Raw genomic sequence first — 20083 nt, 5'->3', positions numbered from 1 at the left:
TGGCAGGAGGCAGAGAGCCTCTCCAACTTCCGTAGGGAGTGCCCAGACCCCTGCGCGGTCTCTGGAGAAGGCACGCATCCGTACGGCCAGGAAGCTGGGCCCACCCCGGAGGGAGACGTCTCGACCCGAACAGGCGACGTCCATCTGAGGAGACTACGGCGATGCGCACAGCCCACAGCCAACGTGCACGCACAGGCCTCATCCATCAGCGTCTCCCTCGCAGACAAGCCCCCCCGACCACGGGGACACCACGCTGGCACAGATACGGGCTCTCCACAGCCCGCAGCAGGCACACAGCTGTCCACAGGACGGAGGCGTGAACTCGAGGCAAACAGCTGATGTGGCGGGACAGGAAGCTGGCGGACCACGCACCAGGAGACGGGTGGCCGCCGGCAGCGTGTGGCACGCGCCAGGGCAGAGGGCAGGCAGGGCCTCTGCTCCAACACCAGGCGCCGTCGTCCCCTGCAAGCCAGGAGGGACCTGCAGCCCTCCAGCCGAGACGGTGGGGGGGCCCTTGAACGTGGCCCTGAGGCGCTCACGCTGCTTGCCTGCTCTCGGCACACACCCGCTCACTCCACTCCACCGCCCCGCACTCTCCACGCCCAGCACCCGAGAGTCCTGGCAGCTACGTACACCCGTGATCCCCACTCTACAGCCGAGGCACAAAGAGCAGGCACGGAGCCAGGGTGGCTGCTCCAACCCCACCTGGCCGGCCAGAGTCCAGCCATGCCTGGGCCTCCCTGGCAGTGAGGGGCAGTCGCCCAACGCCCCTTGCTCACTTGGGACAGCCTGGCTGTGTGTGGTGGTGGGGAGCAGGGGAGGGGCGGGGGAGGCAGGTGTTCGGCGCACACGGGCACTCACCTGTACGGTGGAGATCTGGACAGGAGGGGCACTTGTGGGGGTTGCAGGGCGGGGCGCCATGGTGCTCTGAGGCTGGGCCTGGGCGTGGGCCTGAGCCTGCATCTGGGCCAGGGCCTGCTGAGGGATCATTAGCAGCTGCCCGTTCTCGCTGCGCACAAGGACCATTCCTGGGGGACAAAGGAGAGCAGCGTCAGGAAGCGCACCCCCGCCTAGCCCGCCCCGGACAGCCAAAGAGCAAGGGACTTTCCTCCGCGAAAAAGCCAGGGCGCTGAGCAGGGTGACCCTGCCACTGCCACCGTCCGCCCCGCAGCCCCGCCCTCCACCACCGAGACAGCCCGGTGCTCACAGCCGCGCTGCCCAGAGCTGGCCCGGTTCACAGGGTGGCAGCATCAGCCAGTGAGAGTACCTGGCCTGGACGCGGAGACGCGGCCCTCGGGACACCCCCTCTCCGAGTCACATTGCTACAGACCAGAGCTGCCCCAACCTGCACCCTCGACGTCCGCACCACACGGGGGGGGGGGGGGTGCTGCCCCCTGCGCGCCTCCTGAGCCACGGCTGGCCCTGCACACGGCACCACGCTGGGACGCGAGCCTCCAGGGCAGAGACAACCACATGCCCTCTTAGGTCTTCAAGTCGTGGGGAAGCAAACCCCTCCAGCCAGGAGCGACGCTCACTCCAGCTCAGGCTCCACTCGCAGCACAGGGTGTGCAGCGCTCACCCTGGACTTCCCACGGCTGAGCCGGGGCTGAAGCGGCACGAGCTCACCCCACGCTCGGCCTCAGCGGAGCCTGGCAGGCAGCCGGGCCCCACCACAGCCCAGCTGAGAAGCAAGGCCCCGGGATGCGGCCTGCCGTGGTCCCAGAGCACCGTGTCACGTGCCGGCCACGCCAGAGATGCCCGGGAGGCTGCGTGCCCCCTGAGGACGCCCCCGGCGTCTCGTGAGCCGCAGAGCAAGCCCAGAGGTCTGCCCCATCTGGGCTCTCAAAACCCATCACGGCATCGAGCAATGACAACAGGCTCGCCTCGAAAATTCTCGATCCAAAAAATCCAGTTTATGCCTACTAAGAAATATCCCTTTCTAAACAGACCACACCGAAACCAATCAACCCCAAACCCAGCTGCTGCAAATCCAGTGAGTCCTCGACAGGTCTCGCAGGCCCAACGCCGCCACCACCGCACCCTTCAGCGCTGTGTCCGTGCGCGTCCGACGCCCAGGAGATCCGTCTCAGCAGACAGCACCTCGCATCGGCCCTGCAGTCACCAGCCTAGGTGTGGGCCACGGGGCGGCCACGACCACCCCCCGCAGTGCACACTCAAGCTGGGCCCCAGAGAAGGAGACCTGATGACACCCCGGAAACCATCCCTGCACCCCAGGGGTTCAGAGCTGCAACCTCGCACTGCACAGAGCCTTCCCAGGCCAGCCTGCTCCCCCACCTGAAGACAGCTCGGAAGTGGACACGTGGCACAGGGCAGCACCCAGGGCACAGCAGGGAGGGCAGCTCTGGGACCCCCGTGCCGTGCCAGCCAACAGAAGCTGTGGCCGCGCTTTCGTCACCAGCAGTCTCTCCACTTGGAAAATCACCCCACACACGTTCAAGGGCATACTGCAGACAGGCATGAAACAGCAACACGGTTACAACGTCAACAGAGTGCGAGTGGTGTTATGTCAGACAGGGCCAGTGTCTGCGGACACGCCCAGGGGTGCTGCATTTGTCAACTCGAAGAAATTAACAAGCACGCTGCTGCTGACTAAACTCCGGACTTTATCCCATTAATGTCCTTTGTCTGTTCCAGGATCCAACCCAAGATACTTCATCTTCGGACCTTTGACCCCTGAGAATATACAATCTGCTTTAGAAGAAATGATAGCCACAGGCTCCTGAGAGCCGTCGAAGGCTTCGCAGGCAGGACCCGGCCACATTGCTGGAGGCCTGCGGAACACCGAGACCACGGAGCTCCTCGCTCCCAAAGCCCCGCCACACCCCCAGGGCACCCTCCTCCACCTGCCAAAGGCTGCCTGAGTGCTGCAGCCCAACCGCAGCCTGCACAGTGCGCCGAGGCCCCTAGGAGCAGCCAGGACCAGCGACAGGCAGGTCGCTGGGGGGTGGACACCAGGGGACCGGGAGAGTGGTATGCCCTGCTGCGTTGCTGGGTCCTCAGACACACTGTGTGTGTGCACAGGGTCAGGGCACCCGGGCAGGGCCTGTGTCTACGGTCAGACACACTGTGTGTGTGTGTGCACGGGGTCAGGGCACCCGGGCAGGGCCTGTGTCTACGGTCAGACACACTGTGTGTGTGTGTGCACGGGGTCAGGGCACCCGGGCAGGGCCTGTGTCTACGGTCAGACACACTGTGTGTGCGTGCACAGGGTCAGGGCACCCGGGCAGGGCCTGTGTCTACAGTAAGACACACTGTGTGTGTGTGTGCAAAGGGTCAGGGCACCCGGGCAGGGCCTGTGTCTTGGTCAGACACACAGTGTGTGTGTGCACAGGGTCAGGGCACCCGGGCAGGGCCTGTGTCTACGGTCAGACACACTGTGTGTGTGTGTGCACGGGGTCAGGGCACCCGGGCAGGGCCTGTGTCTACAGTAAGACACACTGTGTGTGTGTGTGTGCAAAGGGTCAGGGCACCCGGGCAGGGCCTGTGTCTTGGTCAGACACACTGTGTGTGCGTGCACAGGGTCAGGGCACCAGGGCAGGGCCTGTGTCTACGGTCAGACACACTGTGTGTGTGTGTGCACGGGGTCAGGGCACCAGGGCAGGGCCTGTGTCTACGGTCAGACACACTGTGTGTGTGTGTGTGTGTGCGCATAGGGTCAGGGCACCCGGGCAGGGCCTGTGTCTATGGTCAGGGTATGAGTTGGAAAAGGACCCTATAGCCTACCAGAACAGCCGCAGGACTCCAAACAGGCGGCTTACCCTCTCTTGTACAGGATACACGGCTGGCAGGAAACGAGCCGCAGGGCGAGGACACACCTGTACTCAACGGCCGGTGAGAGCGCTTCCTGAGCCGCAGCCGCATCACTGCCAGCCAAGGGCACACCGAGGCACACAGCAGGTGTAGCTACAGCATCAGTCACTCATCCTAACAAGACACACTCGTGTGCCCACCCCGAGAGTGCACGGCTGCGATTCGGTGACATCATCACAGCTCTGGCTCTTGTCAACGCTGGTGACAAGCACTCGCTTCAAACGGTAAACAACCCCAGGTTCCTGTTCAGGCACCTGTCCCAACATGTAACACGGGAATGTGAGAAGGAAGGCCTTGAGAGGGGGCCGGCCACGCGTCCCGCCTGCGGGCAGCTGCCCAGTGCGACGGCTCGGGATGAGCGCCGTCATGTGACCAGCCAGGTGTGATCCTAACCCTAGTTTAGAAACAGGACACCATGGAGTGGGCAGAACCGTTTGTTGACACTCGGATCCCCATGCTGGGTGGTTCGCTACACACACAGTAAGAACCCACAGGGCAGGCAAGACGGTCCCAGGACGACACCTGCCACATGAGCTCTGTGCATCCAGCCCTGGAGCCAGGGAGGAAAACAGCAACACCACGACCAGCCAACCCCGGGCCTGGGCCCAGGGCCATCGACACCTGAACCCCCGGCCGGCCTGCTCTCCTGATCCTCCAGGCGCAGGACACCACGGAACACAAGCAGGCGTCACGAGTGAGATCTGGCAGACAGCAACAGCTCGCATTTGTGTCCTTTATTTACTTTTTTTTTTTTTTTTTAAATTTATTTGAAAGAGCAACAGAAAAAGCGCTCTTCCGTCCGCTGGTTCGTTCCCCAGATGGCTGCAAGGGCCAGGGCTGAGCCAGGAGCTTCTTCCAGGTCTCCCCGGTGGGTGCAGGGCCCCAAGCACTTGGGCCATCTTCTCTGCTTTCCCAGGCCAACAGCAGGGAGCTGGATTGGGAGTGGAGCAGCCGGGATACGCACCGGCACCCACACGGGATGCCCGCGTGCACCGGCGGCGTTACTCGCTGCGTCACCACGCCGGGCCCTCGAGGTTTGTGTCTTAATGATTGTAAATCCTTCCCAGCATGGAAACCAGCGTTCCTCACAGGAAGCCTAAAACGCAGGGGCACAGGAAGAGGGACACCTCGCAGCCTCGCCTGCCCGTGGCTCCCACGGCCACGTGCCCCCCCCCAGTGAGGAGCGGGGGTCACTGCTCAGACTCGTGTTCTCGTCACCCTTCCACTGAACATTTTTTTTTTTTGACAGGCAGAGTGGACAGTGAGAGAGAGAGAGAGAGAGAGAGAGAAAGGTCTTCCTTTGCCGTTGGTTCACCCTCCAATGGCCGCCGCGGCCGACGTGCTGCAGCCGGCGCACCGCGCTAATCTGATGGCAGGAGCCAGGTGCTTCTCCTGGTCTCCCATGGGGTGCAGGGCCCAAGCACCTGGGCCATCCTCCACTGCACTCCCTGGCCACAGCAGAGAGCTGGCCTGGAAGAGGGGCAACCGGGACAGAATCCGGCACCCCAACCGGGACTAGAACCCGGTGTGCCGGCGCCGCTAGGCGGAGGATTAGCCTAGTGAGCCGCAGTGACGGCCCCACTGAACATTCTTCAGCAGCTCCAAGGTATTACAGCCAATACAGCGTAACTTCCTTTCTGGGGAAGACTTCGCCGTTTTCTATTTTTCCTTATCGTGAAAAAGTAGGTTTTTAAATCAGAGTATGGAGTGTCTACTGGTGGCTTTTAAAGTGCACACGTGTGGAGGGGCAGCAGGCAGAGGCCTCCCCAGGGACAGAGCAGCCGCCCACCCTCCAGAGCCCAGGGCACTTCTCCCAGGGGCCCAGGGGCGTGCAAGCCACACAAACTCCTCCAGGGCCTCCGGCCCCAGCTCAGGACCACGCACAGGCAGCGGCTCGGCGTCCCACCCGCACCCGGCTCTCCCTGGCCTCTGGTCACGAACCCTTCCCACTGCACCTCAGCCCAGGACGACCGACACACAGGCCAGCACTGACACCACACAGGCCAGCACTGACACCCACACAGACCAGCACTGACACCACACAGACCAGCACTGACACCCACACAGCACCACACAGGCCAGCACTGACACCCACACAGGCCAGCACTGACGCCCACACAGGCCAGCACTGACACCCACACAGGCCAGCACTGACACCCACACAGCACCACACAGGCCAGCACTGACACCCACACAGGCCAGCACTGACACCCACACAGGCCAGCACTGACGCCCACACAGGCCAGCACTGACGCCCACACAGACCAGCACTGACGCCCACACAGGCCAGCACTGACGCCCACACAGACCAGCACTGACGCCCACACAGACCAGCACTGACACCACACAGGCCAGCACTGACACCACACAGGCCAGCACTGACACCACACAGGCCAGCACTGACACCCACACAGGCCAGCACTGACACCCACACAGACCAGCACTGACACCACACAGGCCAGCACTGACACCACACAGACCAGCACTGACACCACACAGCACCACACAGACCAGCACTGACACCACACAGCACCACACAGACCAGCACTGACACCACACAGACCAGCACTGACACCACACAGACCAGCACTGACGCCCACACAGGCCAGCACTGACACCCACACAGACCAGCACTGACGCCCACACAGGCCAGCACTGACACCACACAGACCAGCACTGACACCACACAGACCAGCACTGACACCACACAGCACCACACAGACCAGCACTGACACCACACAGCACCACACAGACCAGCACTGACACCACACAGACCAGCACTGACACCCACACAGACCAGCACTGACACCACACAGACCAGCACTGACACCACACAGGCCAGCACTGACACCCACACAGACCAGCACTGACGCCCACACAGGCCAGCACTGACACCACACAGACCAGCACTGACACCACACAGACCAGCACTGACACCACACAGACCAGCACTGACACCACACAGCACCACACAGACCAGCACTGACACCACACAGCACCACACAGACCAGCACTGACACCACACAGACCAGCACTGACACCACACAGACCAGCACTGACACCACACAGGCCAGCACTGACACCCACACAGGCCAGCACTGACGCCCACACAGACCAGCACTGACACCACACAGACCAGCACTGACACCACACAGGCCAGCACTGACACCCACACAGGCCAGCACTGACACCCACACAGGCCAGCACTGACGCCCACACAGACCAGCACTGACACCACACAGACCAGCACTGACACCACACAGGCCAGCACTGACGCCCACACAGACCAGCACTGACACCACACAGACCAGCACTGACACCACACAGCACCACACAGGCCAGCACTGACACCACACAGGCCAGCACTGACACCACACAGGCACTTCTGGCCCTCGGCCTGGCTCCCGCGTGCACAGTCCCAGCCGCCTGACCTTCCGACTGGCAACCTCATCCACACACCCCCTCCAGACACGGTGCCTACCAGGACAGGATTCGCGGGCTGTGGAACCAGGCATCTGCCCCCACTCTCGCCGCGCGAGGGTCCTGGGTGCTGAGCGTGCTGACGACCACGCCGTCAGGCCTGCCTGGAGGCAGAGCCTTGGCCATTCGGTCTGTGCCAAGCAAACCACCACCCACGGGAGCAACAGCACGGCGAGGGAGCTGCGCCAGGGCCTGGGCCTCCCAGGGCCTGTCCCAGGCAGCCCCTGGCCTGGGCTGGACCGGCACACCCATCAGGAGAGCACACTGCCAGAGCTGACCACGGAGCTCTGGGGACTTTCTGCCTTCTTTTTTTAAAGATTTATTTTATTTATTTGAAAGTCAGAGTTAGAGAAAGAAGGCGAGAGAGAGAGAGAGAGAGAGATCTTCTATCCGATGGTTCACTCCCCCATAAATGACCACAATACCCAGGCCCGGGCCAGACTAAAGCCAGGAGCCAGGAGCTTCTTCCTGGTCTCCCACGTGGGTGCAGGGGCCCAAACACCTGGGCCATCCTCTGCTGCTTTCCCACCATTAGCAGGGAGCTGGACAGGCACTGGAGCAGCGAGGACTCGAACCAGCGCCCATATGGGATGCTGGCGTGGCAGGCGGCAGCTTAACTCGCTGCGCCACACCACTGGCCCCACTTCCCGCTTTTTAAATTTCAAGATGCTTGACTCCGAGGGGCAGGAAGGGCGGGCAGAAGGCCTGTGGCTGGGGCAGACACAGCCTGTGTGGCCCTGGGCCTTCAAGGGCAGCTGAGTCAGGGTCTCGACCTTGACACCCACTCTCCTCCAGCGCCTAGCCTTTGCGAAGGCTGCCAGTGGCCCTGACTGGCAGGGGACAGCAGTGGAGCCCGCACCCCCAGCCTGGGTGGGGCACACTCCCCTCCTCTCTCAGCTGTGACCCACCAGGGACCCCCAGCGCAACTCTAGCTGCACTCCTCCCCCTCATCCCATCTCCCCTCTCCACAAGAGTGCAGCGCTCCCGCGGCTCTGCCTGCCACGCCCTTCTCCCTGGAGACCCAGGACTGGGCCTCTACTCTGTGGCCGAGGTCAAAGGTGAGTCCCCCTCCAGGGGTTTGCCCTCCAGCCTGTCCACGCCCAGGGCCTCAGGGACCCTCAGCACAGGCCGACCTGACACCCCTTTCGCCAGGCTTGCGCTGGTCAGGTTCCAGGGCTCCCGGCCTTTCTGGGGAAGCACACGCTCCAGGGCCAGCAGGGCCCAGTCACCCCAAGTCCCTGCCTCATCCCACCCCGGGCCCTGCGGCTTTATTTTCCAAAAAGGAAACTCCGTTTAAATTGACATTCATCCCTGGTTCAGACCGTCTGGGTGTCTCCCAGTGGGAAGGCCTATGGGGGCTGAAGCTCCAGGGACCACCTCCTCTCAAGGCCGGCGGCTGAGGGGCCCGGCCACCGACAAAAGCCCCACAAAAAGGCAGAGACCAAAACAGTGACCTGATAGCCGTCACTGAGAACCCCTGCGCACACACAGGGGAAGTCAAAGGTCAAAGTTCACAGGCCATCTGAGACACGCCCAGAAGACACTGTGGGGGGCAGCAGAGAGAAAGAACACTTCAAGAAAGGAGATGGGAAAACCCAGAGGATCGCCCCAGAAGCCCTGCAGTGACCCCGAGGAGGGACAGGAAGAATCAGGCCAGGCAGAGGTCACCAGGGAAGGCCAGGGCCCCAGACGACGGGGCTCACCGGAGGCAGCCAGGGAAGGGGGCAGGCCCTGGGCGAGGAGAGATATACTGACCGTCTCACGGAAGAACACAGCCAGGACACCCAGAGCCTCGCAGCCCCCCCCGGGGTGGGGGGGACGACAGCGGGAGGGCTCAGAGCTCTGGACCACAAGGCCAGGCCGGGTGACCCGCAAAGGGACAGGGTAGCAGCGGGTCAGTCCCACCAGGCCTCCTGAGCACAGAGTAGTAACTGCGAAGAAAGCCAAAGCAGGGTCCAGGAGACGCTGGACGTCACCCAAGGACACAGAGCCTCCAGAATGGGGGGGGGGGGGGCCCACGCGCCCCCGGCCCACAGAGCGCCCAGCACCGCCTGAGGCTGCGCCTGCTGTACGCAGAGCTCGGCTGCCAAAGCGTCAATGGGCACCCCAGGGGGGGCTGCGCGGGCCCAGCAGCGGAGTGGCTGCCTCTGAGAGGTGGGGGCTGGGCCTACGGAGGCTGGTGCTCACTAAAAACTCCAGTTCAAGACAGGAATGTGGGGGCGGGCACTGCAGGGGAGCCGGCGGGGGCCCGTCTGTGTCCTCGCTACTCTGCTTCCAGTCCAGCCCCCTGCTGGTGGCCTGGGAAAAGCCCAAGTGTCTGGGCCCCTGTGCCGACATGGGAGACCCAAATGAAGCTGCAGGCTCCTGGCTTCAGCCTGGCCCAGCCCTGCACTGAGGACCCCTGGGGGGTGAACCAGCAGGTGCAAGCGCTCACGCGCTCTCTAACTTTTGAAATAACTAAATCTTAAAAAAAAAAAAAAAGGATAGCTATGTGACTTCTTCAAAGTTTAAAATTTCTAAATGCTGGCCGGCACCGTGGCTCACTAGGCTAATCCTCCGCCTGTGGCGCCGGCACCCCGGGTTCTAGCCCCGGTTGGGGCGCCGGATTGTGTCCCGGTTGCTCCACTTCCAGTCCAGCTCTCTGCTGTGGCCAGGGAGTGCAGTGGAGGATGGCCCAAGTGCTTGGGACCTGCGCTCACGTTGGGGACCCAGAAGCAGCTCCTGGCTCCTGGCTTCAGACCAGTGCAGCTCCAGCCGTGTGGACATCTGGGGAGTAAACCAGTGAATGGAAGACCTCTCTCTCTCTCTCTCTCTCTCTCTCTCTCTCTGGCTCTAGTTCTCTCTGTAACTCTGCCTTTCAAGTAAATAAAATAAAACTTAAAAAAAAAAAAAAAACCTGCCCACAACCAAGCCAAACACTGTCTCTTGCACCATCACACGGCCAACAGCAGGCCCACTGTGAGGCGGCCTGGCATGTGCGAGGCGGCACTGGCGTGTGCGAGGCGGCCTGGTGTGTGCGAGGCAGCACTGGCGTGTGCGAGGCAGCCTGGCGTGTTGCTCGTATTCCACTAACAATGAAGCTTCCGGCCCAGGTCCCAGCCCAGCACTGTGCAGCGTGTGTGCACCCCAACCACCACCGTGAACCACGAACCCTGGTTCGGCCCAGCATGCTCAGGAAACCCCGATATACGGCTGAAGACAGACAGCCCAGGCGGGGAGTGGGGAGACGGTGATCAGAACTCCACGCTGACCTGCAGGTGCGATGCCAGCAGCTCTGTGTGGTGACCAACACGATGTCCTAACACTCACACAGGGGCCGGGGTCGCGGTGCAGCAGCTCAAGCCGCTGTTCACAAGGTCGTGTCCCAGAGCGCCGGCTGCAGTCCCGGCTACTCTGCTCCTGACCCAACCCAGCTCCCTTCTAATGCGCCGGGAGGCAGAGGGTGGCCCACGAGCTTGGGTCCCTGCCACAAAGCAGTCCAGACGGAGTTCCAGGAGGCTGGCTTCGGCCTGGCCAGGCCAGCTGCTGTGCACATCTGGGGCGAGAAGGAAGGGATGCCGATGCCCAGTGCCCACTCCCCTCCCCCGTGTGTCCCCCCCTCCCCCGTGTCCCCCCCTCAAATGAAGAAGAGGAAGAGGAAGAGACTGAGACGGCGACGCTGCCCGACTCAGGTGCAGTGTGGGCACAAAGGCACAAAGGGGCTGTGCTTCCAGCAAGTGGGACAGCTGGCCCGCGCACTCGGACGCACACCTCGCAGCGTGCGCCAGAAGCCACTCCCAACTGCCAGAGCACAGACGTGTGTCGGGCAGCGACGCTCCAGGCACGACAGCAGAGCACGGCCCTGCCTGAAGAACAAATGGAGAACCTGACGCGTCCAACCCAAGACCCTGCTCAGAGAACGGAGGGACAACCACAAATGCACGAAAATCCCTACGAAGCGCGCATCTGATACAGGACTTGCATTCAAGGTACGGAATTCTAGGAAAACTCCAAAGAAAATAACCCCATACAAAAAGTGGCAACAGAGCCAACTTTTTTTTTTTTTTTTTTTTTTTTGGACAGGCAGAGTTAGACAGTGAGAGAGACAGAGAGAAAGGTCTTCCTTCCGTTGGTTCACCCTCCAATGGCTGCCACGGCCGGCACACCACGCTGATCCGAAGCCAGGAGCCAGGTGCTTCTCCTGGTCTCCCATGGGGTGCAGGGCCCAAACACTTGGGCCATCCTCCACTGCACTCCCGGGCCACAGCAGAGAGCTGGAATGGAGGAGGGGCAGCCGGGACTAGAATCTGGAGCCCCGACCGGGACTAGAACCTGGTGTGCTGGCACCGCAAGGCAGAGGATTAGCCTAGTGAGCCGCGGCGCCGGCCCAGAGCCGACATTTCACCAAAGATGATGCATGGAAGCCAACGCGCATGGCGGTCGTCAGGGAGGTGCCACGCGGGACATGCCCACAGAGAAGGCCAAGCACCAAGGCTGCACGCGAACGCCGGGACAACGTGAGGACACTCGCCACTGCTGGCGGGATCGCTCTGCAAACAGCTCTGTTTTGCTTTCTTAGATTGGTTTTTCAAAGAGTGACAGGGAAAAGGCAAGACAGAGAGTGCCTGCCTGTTCACTGCTTCGCTCTCCCAAATGCCCCACAACCACCACAGCTGGGCCAGGCCAAAGCCAGGAACTCCACCCGCGTCCCCACGTGGGCAGCAGGGACCCGGCCTCTCAGCCATCAGCACTGCCTCCCTCCCAGGGCGTCCACCAGCAGGGAGCTGCACAGGAAGCGGGGCGGGGCTCCGTCCCAGCCACTCCCACACGGGACGCGGGTGCCCCAGAGGCAGCTGCACCCACTACTGCCACGCCCACCCCTCGGCTCTCCCTGAAGTGAAACACCCATCCCACGCCCAGGGAAGACACACACAGCCCCAAAAAGTCTGTGTGTTCCTCACACACCCGAGGTGGCCAAAGCCAGCAGCCAAAACCCAGAAACACCAACAGGAAGAGGAAAGCCATTGCTGACCCACACGCTGCAGCGTCAGGAACGGAGGGGACGGAGGCCACAGCAACACGATCGCCTGGACACCGCCCCGCGAGGGAGAGGGCCTCTCTGTGCACTCCGTTACCCGCAGCTCCAGGGCACACCCGGCTCCAGCGCCGAGGCAGATCCGCGGCTGTAAGCGGAGACGGGGCCGGGGGGCCCACGTGGGGGAGGAAGAAGGTGAGGGCCAGAAAGAGGCAGGTTTCTGGGGTAGCCGGGCTGCACCCCTGACCGGGCCTGGTGCACGGCACCCACCCACATCAAAACTTGTCCAGCTGCCAAAGGTGCTTCTGTGCACTGGACCTCAACCAGCCTCCTAAAACACACGTCGTGGCCCTTGGAAGAAGAGGAGAAAGCAGCCCCAGAGGTCACGGGCAGCACGGTTCTAATGTACATTATCTTCTCCCACCAGCCTTCAGCCCAGCCGTGGCCTCCTCCTGCGCGGCCAGCGGCAGGCGAGCTGCACACACAGACCACGGCCAGCCAGGGAAGCAGAGGCCATGGCAAGCAGCTGCCCGCCACAGAGACCCTGGGCGCCAAGGCCCTTGCCCAGATGTGGGAACATTCGCACAGGCTTTACTGGTTGTGCATCCATAATCCAAAATCCACAAGCTCTACGCGTCCCGGGAAGCACAGCCTTCGTCTCCCAGAGTGACAAACGGGGCGTCCTGGCGGTTCCAAAAACCACATGCGCAGCCGGGGGGGGGGGGGGGGGGCAGGATGCCAGGGGAGCCTTGCTCCCGCAGAAGGCGCGGTCGGACAGTGCGGGAAAGCCCTGCAGGAAACTGCCCAGCAGGCAGAGGTGGAGCAGCCTCTCCGAGAGATTAGAGGGACTGGCCGCTGCTGACCCCAGCTACGACCGCACCAGGGGTCACTGCTCCCGTAAGGGGGGGGGGGGGCAGGCAGCCCAAACGCCCAAGTCTCCCCAGTGCGACGGGCTGGCCTATGTGTCGCCCAGTGGTCTGCAGAGCGGTCTGCCAGCCGAGGGCCCCAGCACACGGCCAAATTTCACAGCGCACAGCTGCCACTCGGAACGAGGTAAGCACCAACCATGGCGAATCTCACCAGGGATATTTTCTACTAATGATTATTTTGGTTACCTCACTTATCTTTTTTAAAAAATCTTTATTTATTTTAAACACAGAGTTACAGAAAGGCAGAGGCAGAGGCAGAGGCAGAGAGAGAGAGAGATGTCTTCCATCCGCTGGTTCACTCCCCAAATGGCCACAACAGCCAGAACTGGGCCACCCACCCAGCAGTGGCGTCCCATGCGGGTGCAGGGCCCATGCACCTGGTCCATCCTCCACTGCACTCCCGGGCCACAGCAGAGAGCTGGATCGGAAGCGGAGCACCCGGGACTCTAACCGGCACCCACGTGGGATGCTGGCATTGCAGGGGGCGGCTTTACCCGCTACACCACAGCGCCGGCCCCTAATTAACTTATCCTTGACTCAACAGGAATGCTTACCCTTGAAGCCTGACTGCAACAGATAGGGTGCACCGCTCAGCACAACAGGAAGCTGTCAACCTGAGTCCCTGAGGTCACCCGCCGGTTCAAAGACCTTCCGTTCACTTTCCCTTCTAAAGCAGCCAAGCCGACGGCCAGACACGGATCTGCACCCGCACACCTGGAACCAGCGCCGACGGCCAGACGCGGATCTGCACCCGCTCACCTGGAACCAGGGCCGACGGCCAGACGCGGATCTGCACCCGCACACCTGGAACCAGGGCCGACGGCCAGACGCGGATCTGCACCCGCACACCTGGAACCAGGGCCGACGGCCAGACGCGGATCTGCACCCGCACACCTGGAACCAGGGCCGACGGCCAGACGCGGATCTGCACCCGCTCACCTGGAACCAGCGCAGGTGCTGGGGCACCATCCCAGGAGCACGCCCACAGCAGCACAGGGGCCGGCGCCGTGGGACAGCAAGGCCAGCATCCCACCATCGGAGCACCGGCTCAAGTCCTGGCAACTCCACTACGATCCAGCTTCCAGTAATGTGCCTGGGAAGGCAGCAGGTGATGGTCCCAATATGTGGGCCCCTGCCACCCACACAGAAGACCAGAATGGAGCTCCTGGCTCCTGGCTTTGGCCTGGCCCAGACCTGGCTGTTGCAGTCATCTGGGAAGTGACCCTGGAGACAGAAGATCTGTCTGTCCCTCCCTGTCTCCCCCTCCCTCTCTCTCCCTCCCTCCCTGTCTCCCCTTCCCTCTCTCTCCCTCCCTCCCTGTCTCCCCCTCCCTCTCTCTCCCTCCCTCCCTGTCTCCCCCTCCCTCTCTCTCTCTCCCTCCCTGTCTCCCCCTCCCTCCCTGTCTCCCCCTCCCTCTCTGCCACTCTGCCTTTCAAATAAATAAGAGACAGAGAGATCAGAGAGAGGTCTTCCACCCATTAGTTCACTCCCCAGATGGCCACAACAGCCAGAACTGCACCAACCCAAAGCCAGGAGCTTCTTCCAGGTTTCCCACGGGTGTGCGGAGGCCCAAGGTCACAGCAAAGAACTGAGTCAGAAGCGGAGCAGCCAGGACTTGAACCGGTGCCCACACGGGATGCCGGCGCTGCAGGCGGCAGCCGCACCTGCTATGCCACAGAGCCAGCCCCTCAAATAAACAAACCTTTGAGGTGTGGGGGAAGCTGGAACGGGACGCTGCCACTGTCCTGCCCGGTCCCCAGGGCCCACACTGCCCGGTCCCCAGGGTCCACATGCCGCTCAGGTCCTCCTGGCCCTCTGCCCCTCTGCGGGCCACCTAGCGAGGTACCTGCCCCAGATCCTGGGTACTTCTTCCTCTCCACCCTCCCCCCCCTTCCCATGCAGACCCCAGACCTCCCAGCCCACTGCCCACCCTGGCTTCCCCTCACAGGCGTCCCCCACCCACTGAGCTACTGGTGCCACACTCCCAGGGCTCGGCCTCGCACCCTCCATCACCCCACTCCCGCCCCACCACTTCCAGCGCCTGAAGAGCCTTGCAGCCCGGCACTGCCACCGCACGGCCCCTCGGAGCTGGCCACAGCCCCCAACCCCCTCTCACAGGAACGAGGCTCCCGCACAGCCGCCCTGCACCTGCCGCCCCACAGTGGTCCGAGCGCCGGCTGATGGCCACCTGTCCTTCTCGGAGGCGGAGGCCGATGGCCTGGAGAAAAGTGCGGAGAACCCACAACACCCGGCTTCTCCACAAAGGCACTGCAGCTCCCCATCGGCCAACCTCAGAGCCTTCAGAGCGGCCGCGTCTTCCTCCCCTCCGCACCTCTGCAGCAGGGCAGTGTCTGCAAAGAGCGACCTCCTGCGCTCGCCTCCTGAACACTGACCGACCCGACGCGCACCTCACGCGGCACCTGCCGGCCACCTGCCCGGTCCCAGGCCACTGCTGCGGGGCCTGCACGCCGCACTGCCGCACAAGTCCTCCCCCGGCCCTCGCACCCTCTCCCACTGCTGGGCGGGTGGGTTCCGGGCCAGCAGGCAGCGGGGCCACAGCGCTCACCCAGGCAGGCGCTGTCCCCCTCAGCGGCACTTTCCGGGCAAGGCAGGTCTCGGCCAGCCGTCTGCTGTCACTTGTCCACACACAGGTTTCATCCCGCGGCTGGGGCTCCCTCAGACATGGCACGAAGGCCCGGGTGCCCGAGGACCAGCACCTGCTCTGGGCTGCGAGGTGCGAAGTGGGGCCACCCCGAGTCACCGCAGGGACGAGCCCACGAGAAACAGCAGCGCTGGCCTTCACTCCTGCCAGGGCTTCCAAGGACCCAAACCTGACCCCAGGACACCAGTTCCTTAAACTCCGAGTGCACTGTGAATGCTCACCACACTGTGGTAACAGGACTTGGAAATCATTAACCTGTCGGGGCCAGAGCTGTGTCGTGCTGGGTGAGGCTGCCACCTGCTATGTGGGCATTCCATCTGGGTGCCGGGCTGGGTCCTGGCTGCTCCACTTCCAGTCCAGCTCCCTGCTATGGCCTGGGGAAGAGCAGCAGAAGATGGCCCAAGTGCTTGGGCCCCGCCACCCACATAGGAGACCCAGAAGCAGCCTTTGGCTCCTGGCTCCGGCCCAGCCCAGCCCTGGCTGTTGTGGCCATCTGGGAAGTGAACCAGCAGAAGGAAAATTCATTCTCTCTCTCCTTCCCTCCCACTCTGCCTTTCAAATAAAACTCTTCTTTTTAAGATTTATTTTATTTATTTGAAAGACAGAATTTGGGGGGGGGGGGGGCTTTCCATCCACTGGTTCACTCCCCAAATGGCCACAACAGCCAGAGCTGGGCCAATCTGAAGCCAGGAGCTTCTTCCAGGTCTCCCACATGGGTGCAGGGGCCCAAGCACTCGGGCCGTCTTCTACTGCTTTCCCAGGCCATAGCAGAGAGCTGGATCAGAAGTGGAGCAGCTGGGACTCAAACCGGCGCCCATAAGGGATGCCAGCACTGCAGGCAGTGGCTCTACCGGCTACGTCACAGCACCAGCCCCAATTAAGAAATCTTGAAAGAAAGGAAGCAAGGAAGAACGTTATGAATGTGTGACCACAGGCCGGCGCCGCGGCTCACTAGGCTAATCCTCCACCTAGCGGCGCCGGCACACCGGGTTCTAGTCCCGGTCAGGGCGCCGGATTCTGTCCCGGTTGCCCCTCTTCCAGGCCAGCTCTCTGCTGTGGCCCGGGAGTGCAGTGGAGGATGGCCCAGGTGCTTGGGCCCTGCACCCCATGGGAGACCAGGAAAAGCACCTGGCTCCTGGCTCCTGCCATCGGATCAGCGCGCTGGCCGCGGCGGCCATTGGAGGGTGAACCAACGGCAAAAGGAAGACCTTTCTCTCTGTCTCTCTCTCTCACTGTCCACTCTGCCTGTCAAAAAATAAAAAATTAAAAAAAAATAAAAAAAAATGAATGTGTGACCACGTCACTGTGTCTGGGCTGTGCACACACCCATGCGGGAAGCAGAGCTCAGGGCAGAAACACAGCCCTCCCAGCCTGTCTGGCGACTCCACACGGGCTGCTCCACCCCACGCTGGGCCCCCACACACACTGCCTGCACCTCCCACATCAACACAGGCACAGTCTTACCCAAAATGTCGGGAAGGGACGAATCCAGGGAAGGAGCCACAGTCTTAATTAAAAATGGAGGCAGGGGCCGGAGCTGTGGCGTAGCAGGTAAAGCCGCCACCTGCAGTGGCGTGGGTGCCGGTTCTAGTCCCGGCTGCTCCACTTCCCATCCAGCTCTCTGCTATGTCCTGGGGAAGCAGCAGATGGCCCAAAGCCTTGGGCCCCTGCACCCACGTGGGAGACCCGGAAGAAGCTCCTGGCTCCTGGCTTCGGGTCGGCACAGCTCCAGCCGCTGCGGCCAATTGGGGAGTGAACCAGCGGATGGAAGACCTCTCTCTCTGCTTCTCCTTCTCTAACTCTTTCAAATAAATAAAATAAATCTTAAAAAAAAAAAAAAATCGAGGCAGCAAGTGCTTTGCTACAAAAATATGTAAATTTGGGTGAAATAAGCTCAGCTGAGGGGATAAAAAAAAGCAACAGCTGCACCTGATGGACCCTGGCGGAGCTGCGGCCGCCCAGGGAGCCCGGCCTCGGGACCCAGGGCCGCACACGCCCCTCGGCCCTCAGCCCCTCCGCCCCCAGCCTGCCCTCTCCCTGAAGCCCCAGGGCCCCACACATGCCCCTCGGCCCCATCCCCCACGTGGGGTGTCCTGGGAATGAGTGTGGCTCTGGGCCTTCAGGAACTGTCATATTATTGAAATACACACACACACACACACACACACACGACTGCAGAGGCCAGGAACCAGCCTAGGTGCCACAGGTGAGCAGGGGCACAGTGGGGGTGCCCATGACGGGCACCGAGAGCCGGTCACAGGGCCAGCACCATGACATAGCGGGTGAGGCCGTCGCCTGCAGCACAGGCGTCGTGTGGGCGCCAGCTCGGGTCCTGGCTGCTCCACCTCCCATCCAGCTCCCCGCCAGTGCGCCCAGGAGGACAGTGCAAGATGGCCCAAGTCCTTGGACCCCGGCACCTGTGTAGGAGACCCAGAGGAAGCGCCTGGCTCCTGACTTCGGATCAGTCCAGCTCTGGCCATTTGGGGAGTGAACCAGTGGATGGAGGACCTCTCTCTCTAATTCTGCCTTTCAAATAAATATAAATCGAAAAAAAAAAAAAAAGAAAGAAAGAAGAAGAAGAGAAAGGCACACACACTCGGCAGTGCTGGGCACAGGTGGGCAGTGCAATGAGAGGTTCTGGGGCCCCAGGAGCAGCCAAAGGTCACAGGTCCCTCGCCAGCGGCTGAGAAGCTGGACGCCTCCACCTGCACACGTGCAGGTCAGCGCAGGCAGCACATCAGGGTGTCTGTCCAAAGGGAACGGGGTCAGCAAACACTAACCTCACCCCCCCCCCAAAATCAGAGACCACAGCGTTTCTACAGAGGCTTAATGCAGAGACCTGCTTTCATGTACAAGCAGACACGATTTAAAACAAGCCTAATTGCTACAATGATTTCCCAGCCATTTAATGACAGCAGGAATATGGTCCCCCTGCCCAGCAGTGCCCACCTCAACCTGCTCTTAACTCCGCTGGGCACAGGCTTTGGTCAGGGCCACAGCTAATACACCCCTACCACCCGTAACGCTGGCATCCTGTACGGGCACCAAAGCCCAAGCTGCTCCACTTCTGACCCAGTCCCTGCTAACGGCCTAGGAAAGCGGCTACAAGATGGCCAAGTGCTTGGGCCCCTGCATCTGTGCGGGAGGCCCGGCGGAAGCTCCTGGCTTTGGCCTGGCTCGGCACTGGCTATTGTGGCCATGTGGGGAGTGAACCAGTGAATGGAAGATCTATTTCTCCCTCTCTGTAATTCTTTCATATAAATACTCCTGAAAAAATTTTTTAAAGATATCTGAAATATTTCACAAAAACCAAGGACAAGCCTAGAACCAGGGAGCGTCTCTTCCGCTCACACCTGATGGGCCAACACAGCGCGGAAGGGGCAGCTGGGGCCGCAGCAGGGAGGGACGGACTGGCCAGGGCCCCCACTGCCTCTCCATCTCCTCGCTCCACACAGCAACTTCCAAGTCCCAACGAGACGTAGGTCAGTAAGGGGTTAAAGCAGTTTTCCCCCTAAAACTCTGCAGATGGGCCCCTGGACACACGTGGTCTCACACGCCCACACACATGTACACACGGGGACAGCCGGAGTGGCTGACACAACACTTCCACACAGGCTGCATTCTCCAGCCAACTTGTGTAGGGTAACAATTTCCTTTCTGTTTATAATGGTTGTCTTTTACTTGAGAGACAGAGTCACCAGAGAACCACTGGCCCAGGAGCCAGGAACCTGACTCAGGTCTCCCGGGTGGGCAGCAGGAACACGACCAGCTGAGCGAGCCCCTGCGCCTCCCGGTGCACGTCAGCAGGAAGCGGGAGCCAGGCGCGCGCTGGGGGACACTGGCATCCCAGGAGGTGTGGGAACCGCCGCACCAAACACGTGTGTGCCCCCAGACTGCCAATGATGATCTGTCTCATCTGCTCACCTGCGCTAAAACCAGCCAAGGCATCAGGCGCTTCACCAACACACACCAAGGCAAGCAAGCAAAGAAAACCGGCTCTTCTTACCGCCAGGCCTAGCAAAACCTACTCCAATTCCCACCATCCAGCCAGGAGACGGACAGGGGCGGGCACACAGGAGGGTGACCACACGTGCTTTGCCCAGAGAGGCGCTTGGCTCTGCCCACACAGCACTACCACCACGGTACGGCCTCTGTATTACAAATGAA

The 20083-nt window shown here is 61.8% G+C and overlaps 1 protein-coding gene across 4 annotated transcripts in view; it reads right to left on the bottom strand.

Moving 5' to 3' along the window:
- TAF4 (TATA-box binding protein associated factor 4) overlaps window positions 1–20083 on the bottom strand; it is a 70341-nt gene that overhangs the window by 26773 nt on the left and 23485 nt on the right. For all 4 annotated transcript variants that reach the window (XM_089306943.1, XM_070051647.2, XM_070051644.2 and 1 more), the window contains one exon: window positions 862–1028. In XM_089306943.1, coding sequence (XP_089163069.1) covers window positions 862–1028 — 167 coding nt within the window. The remainder of the gene's footprint in view (window positions 1–861; window positions 1029–20083) is intronic.

Source organism: Oryctolagus cuniculus, chromosome 11 (assembly GCF_051225735.1).
Source record: "Oryctolagus cuniculus isolate XC-2025 breed Fujian yellow rabbit chromosome 11, ASM5122573v1, whole genome shotgun sequence".
NCBI classification, from domain to species: Eukaryota; Metazoa; Chordata; class Mammalia; order Lagomorpha; family Leporidae; genus Oryctolagus; species Oryctolagus cuniculus.
Note: the sequence above shows the minus strand (reverse complement) of the source record. Positions and strands in the feature narration are given on the sequence as shown.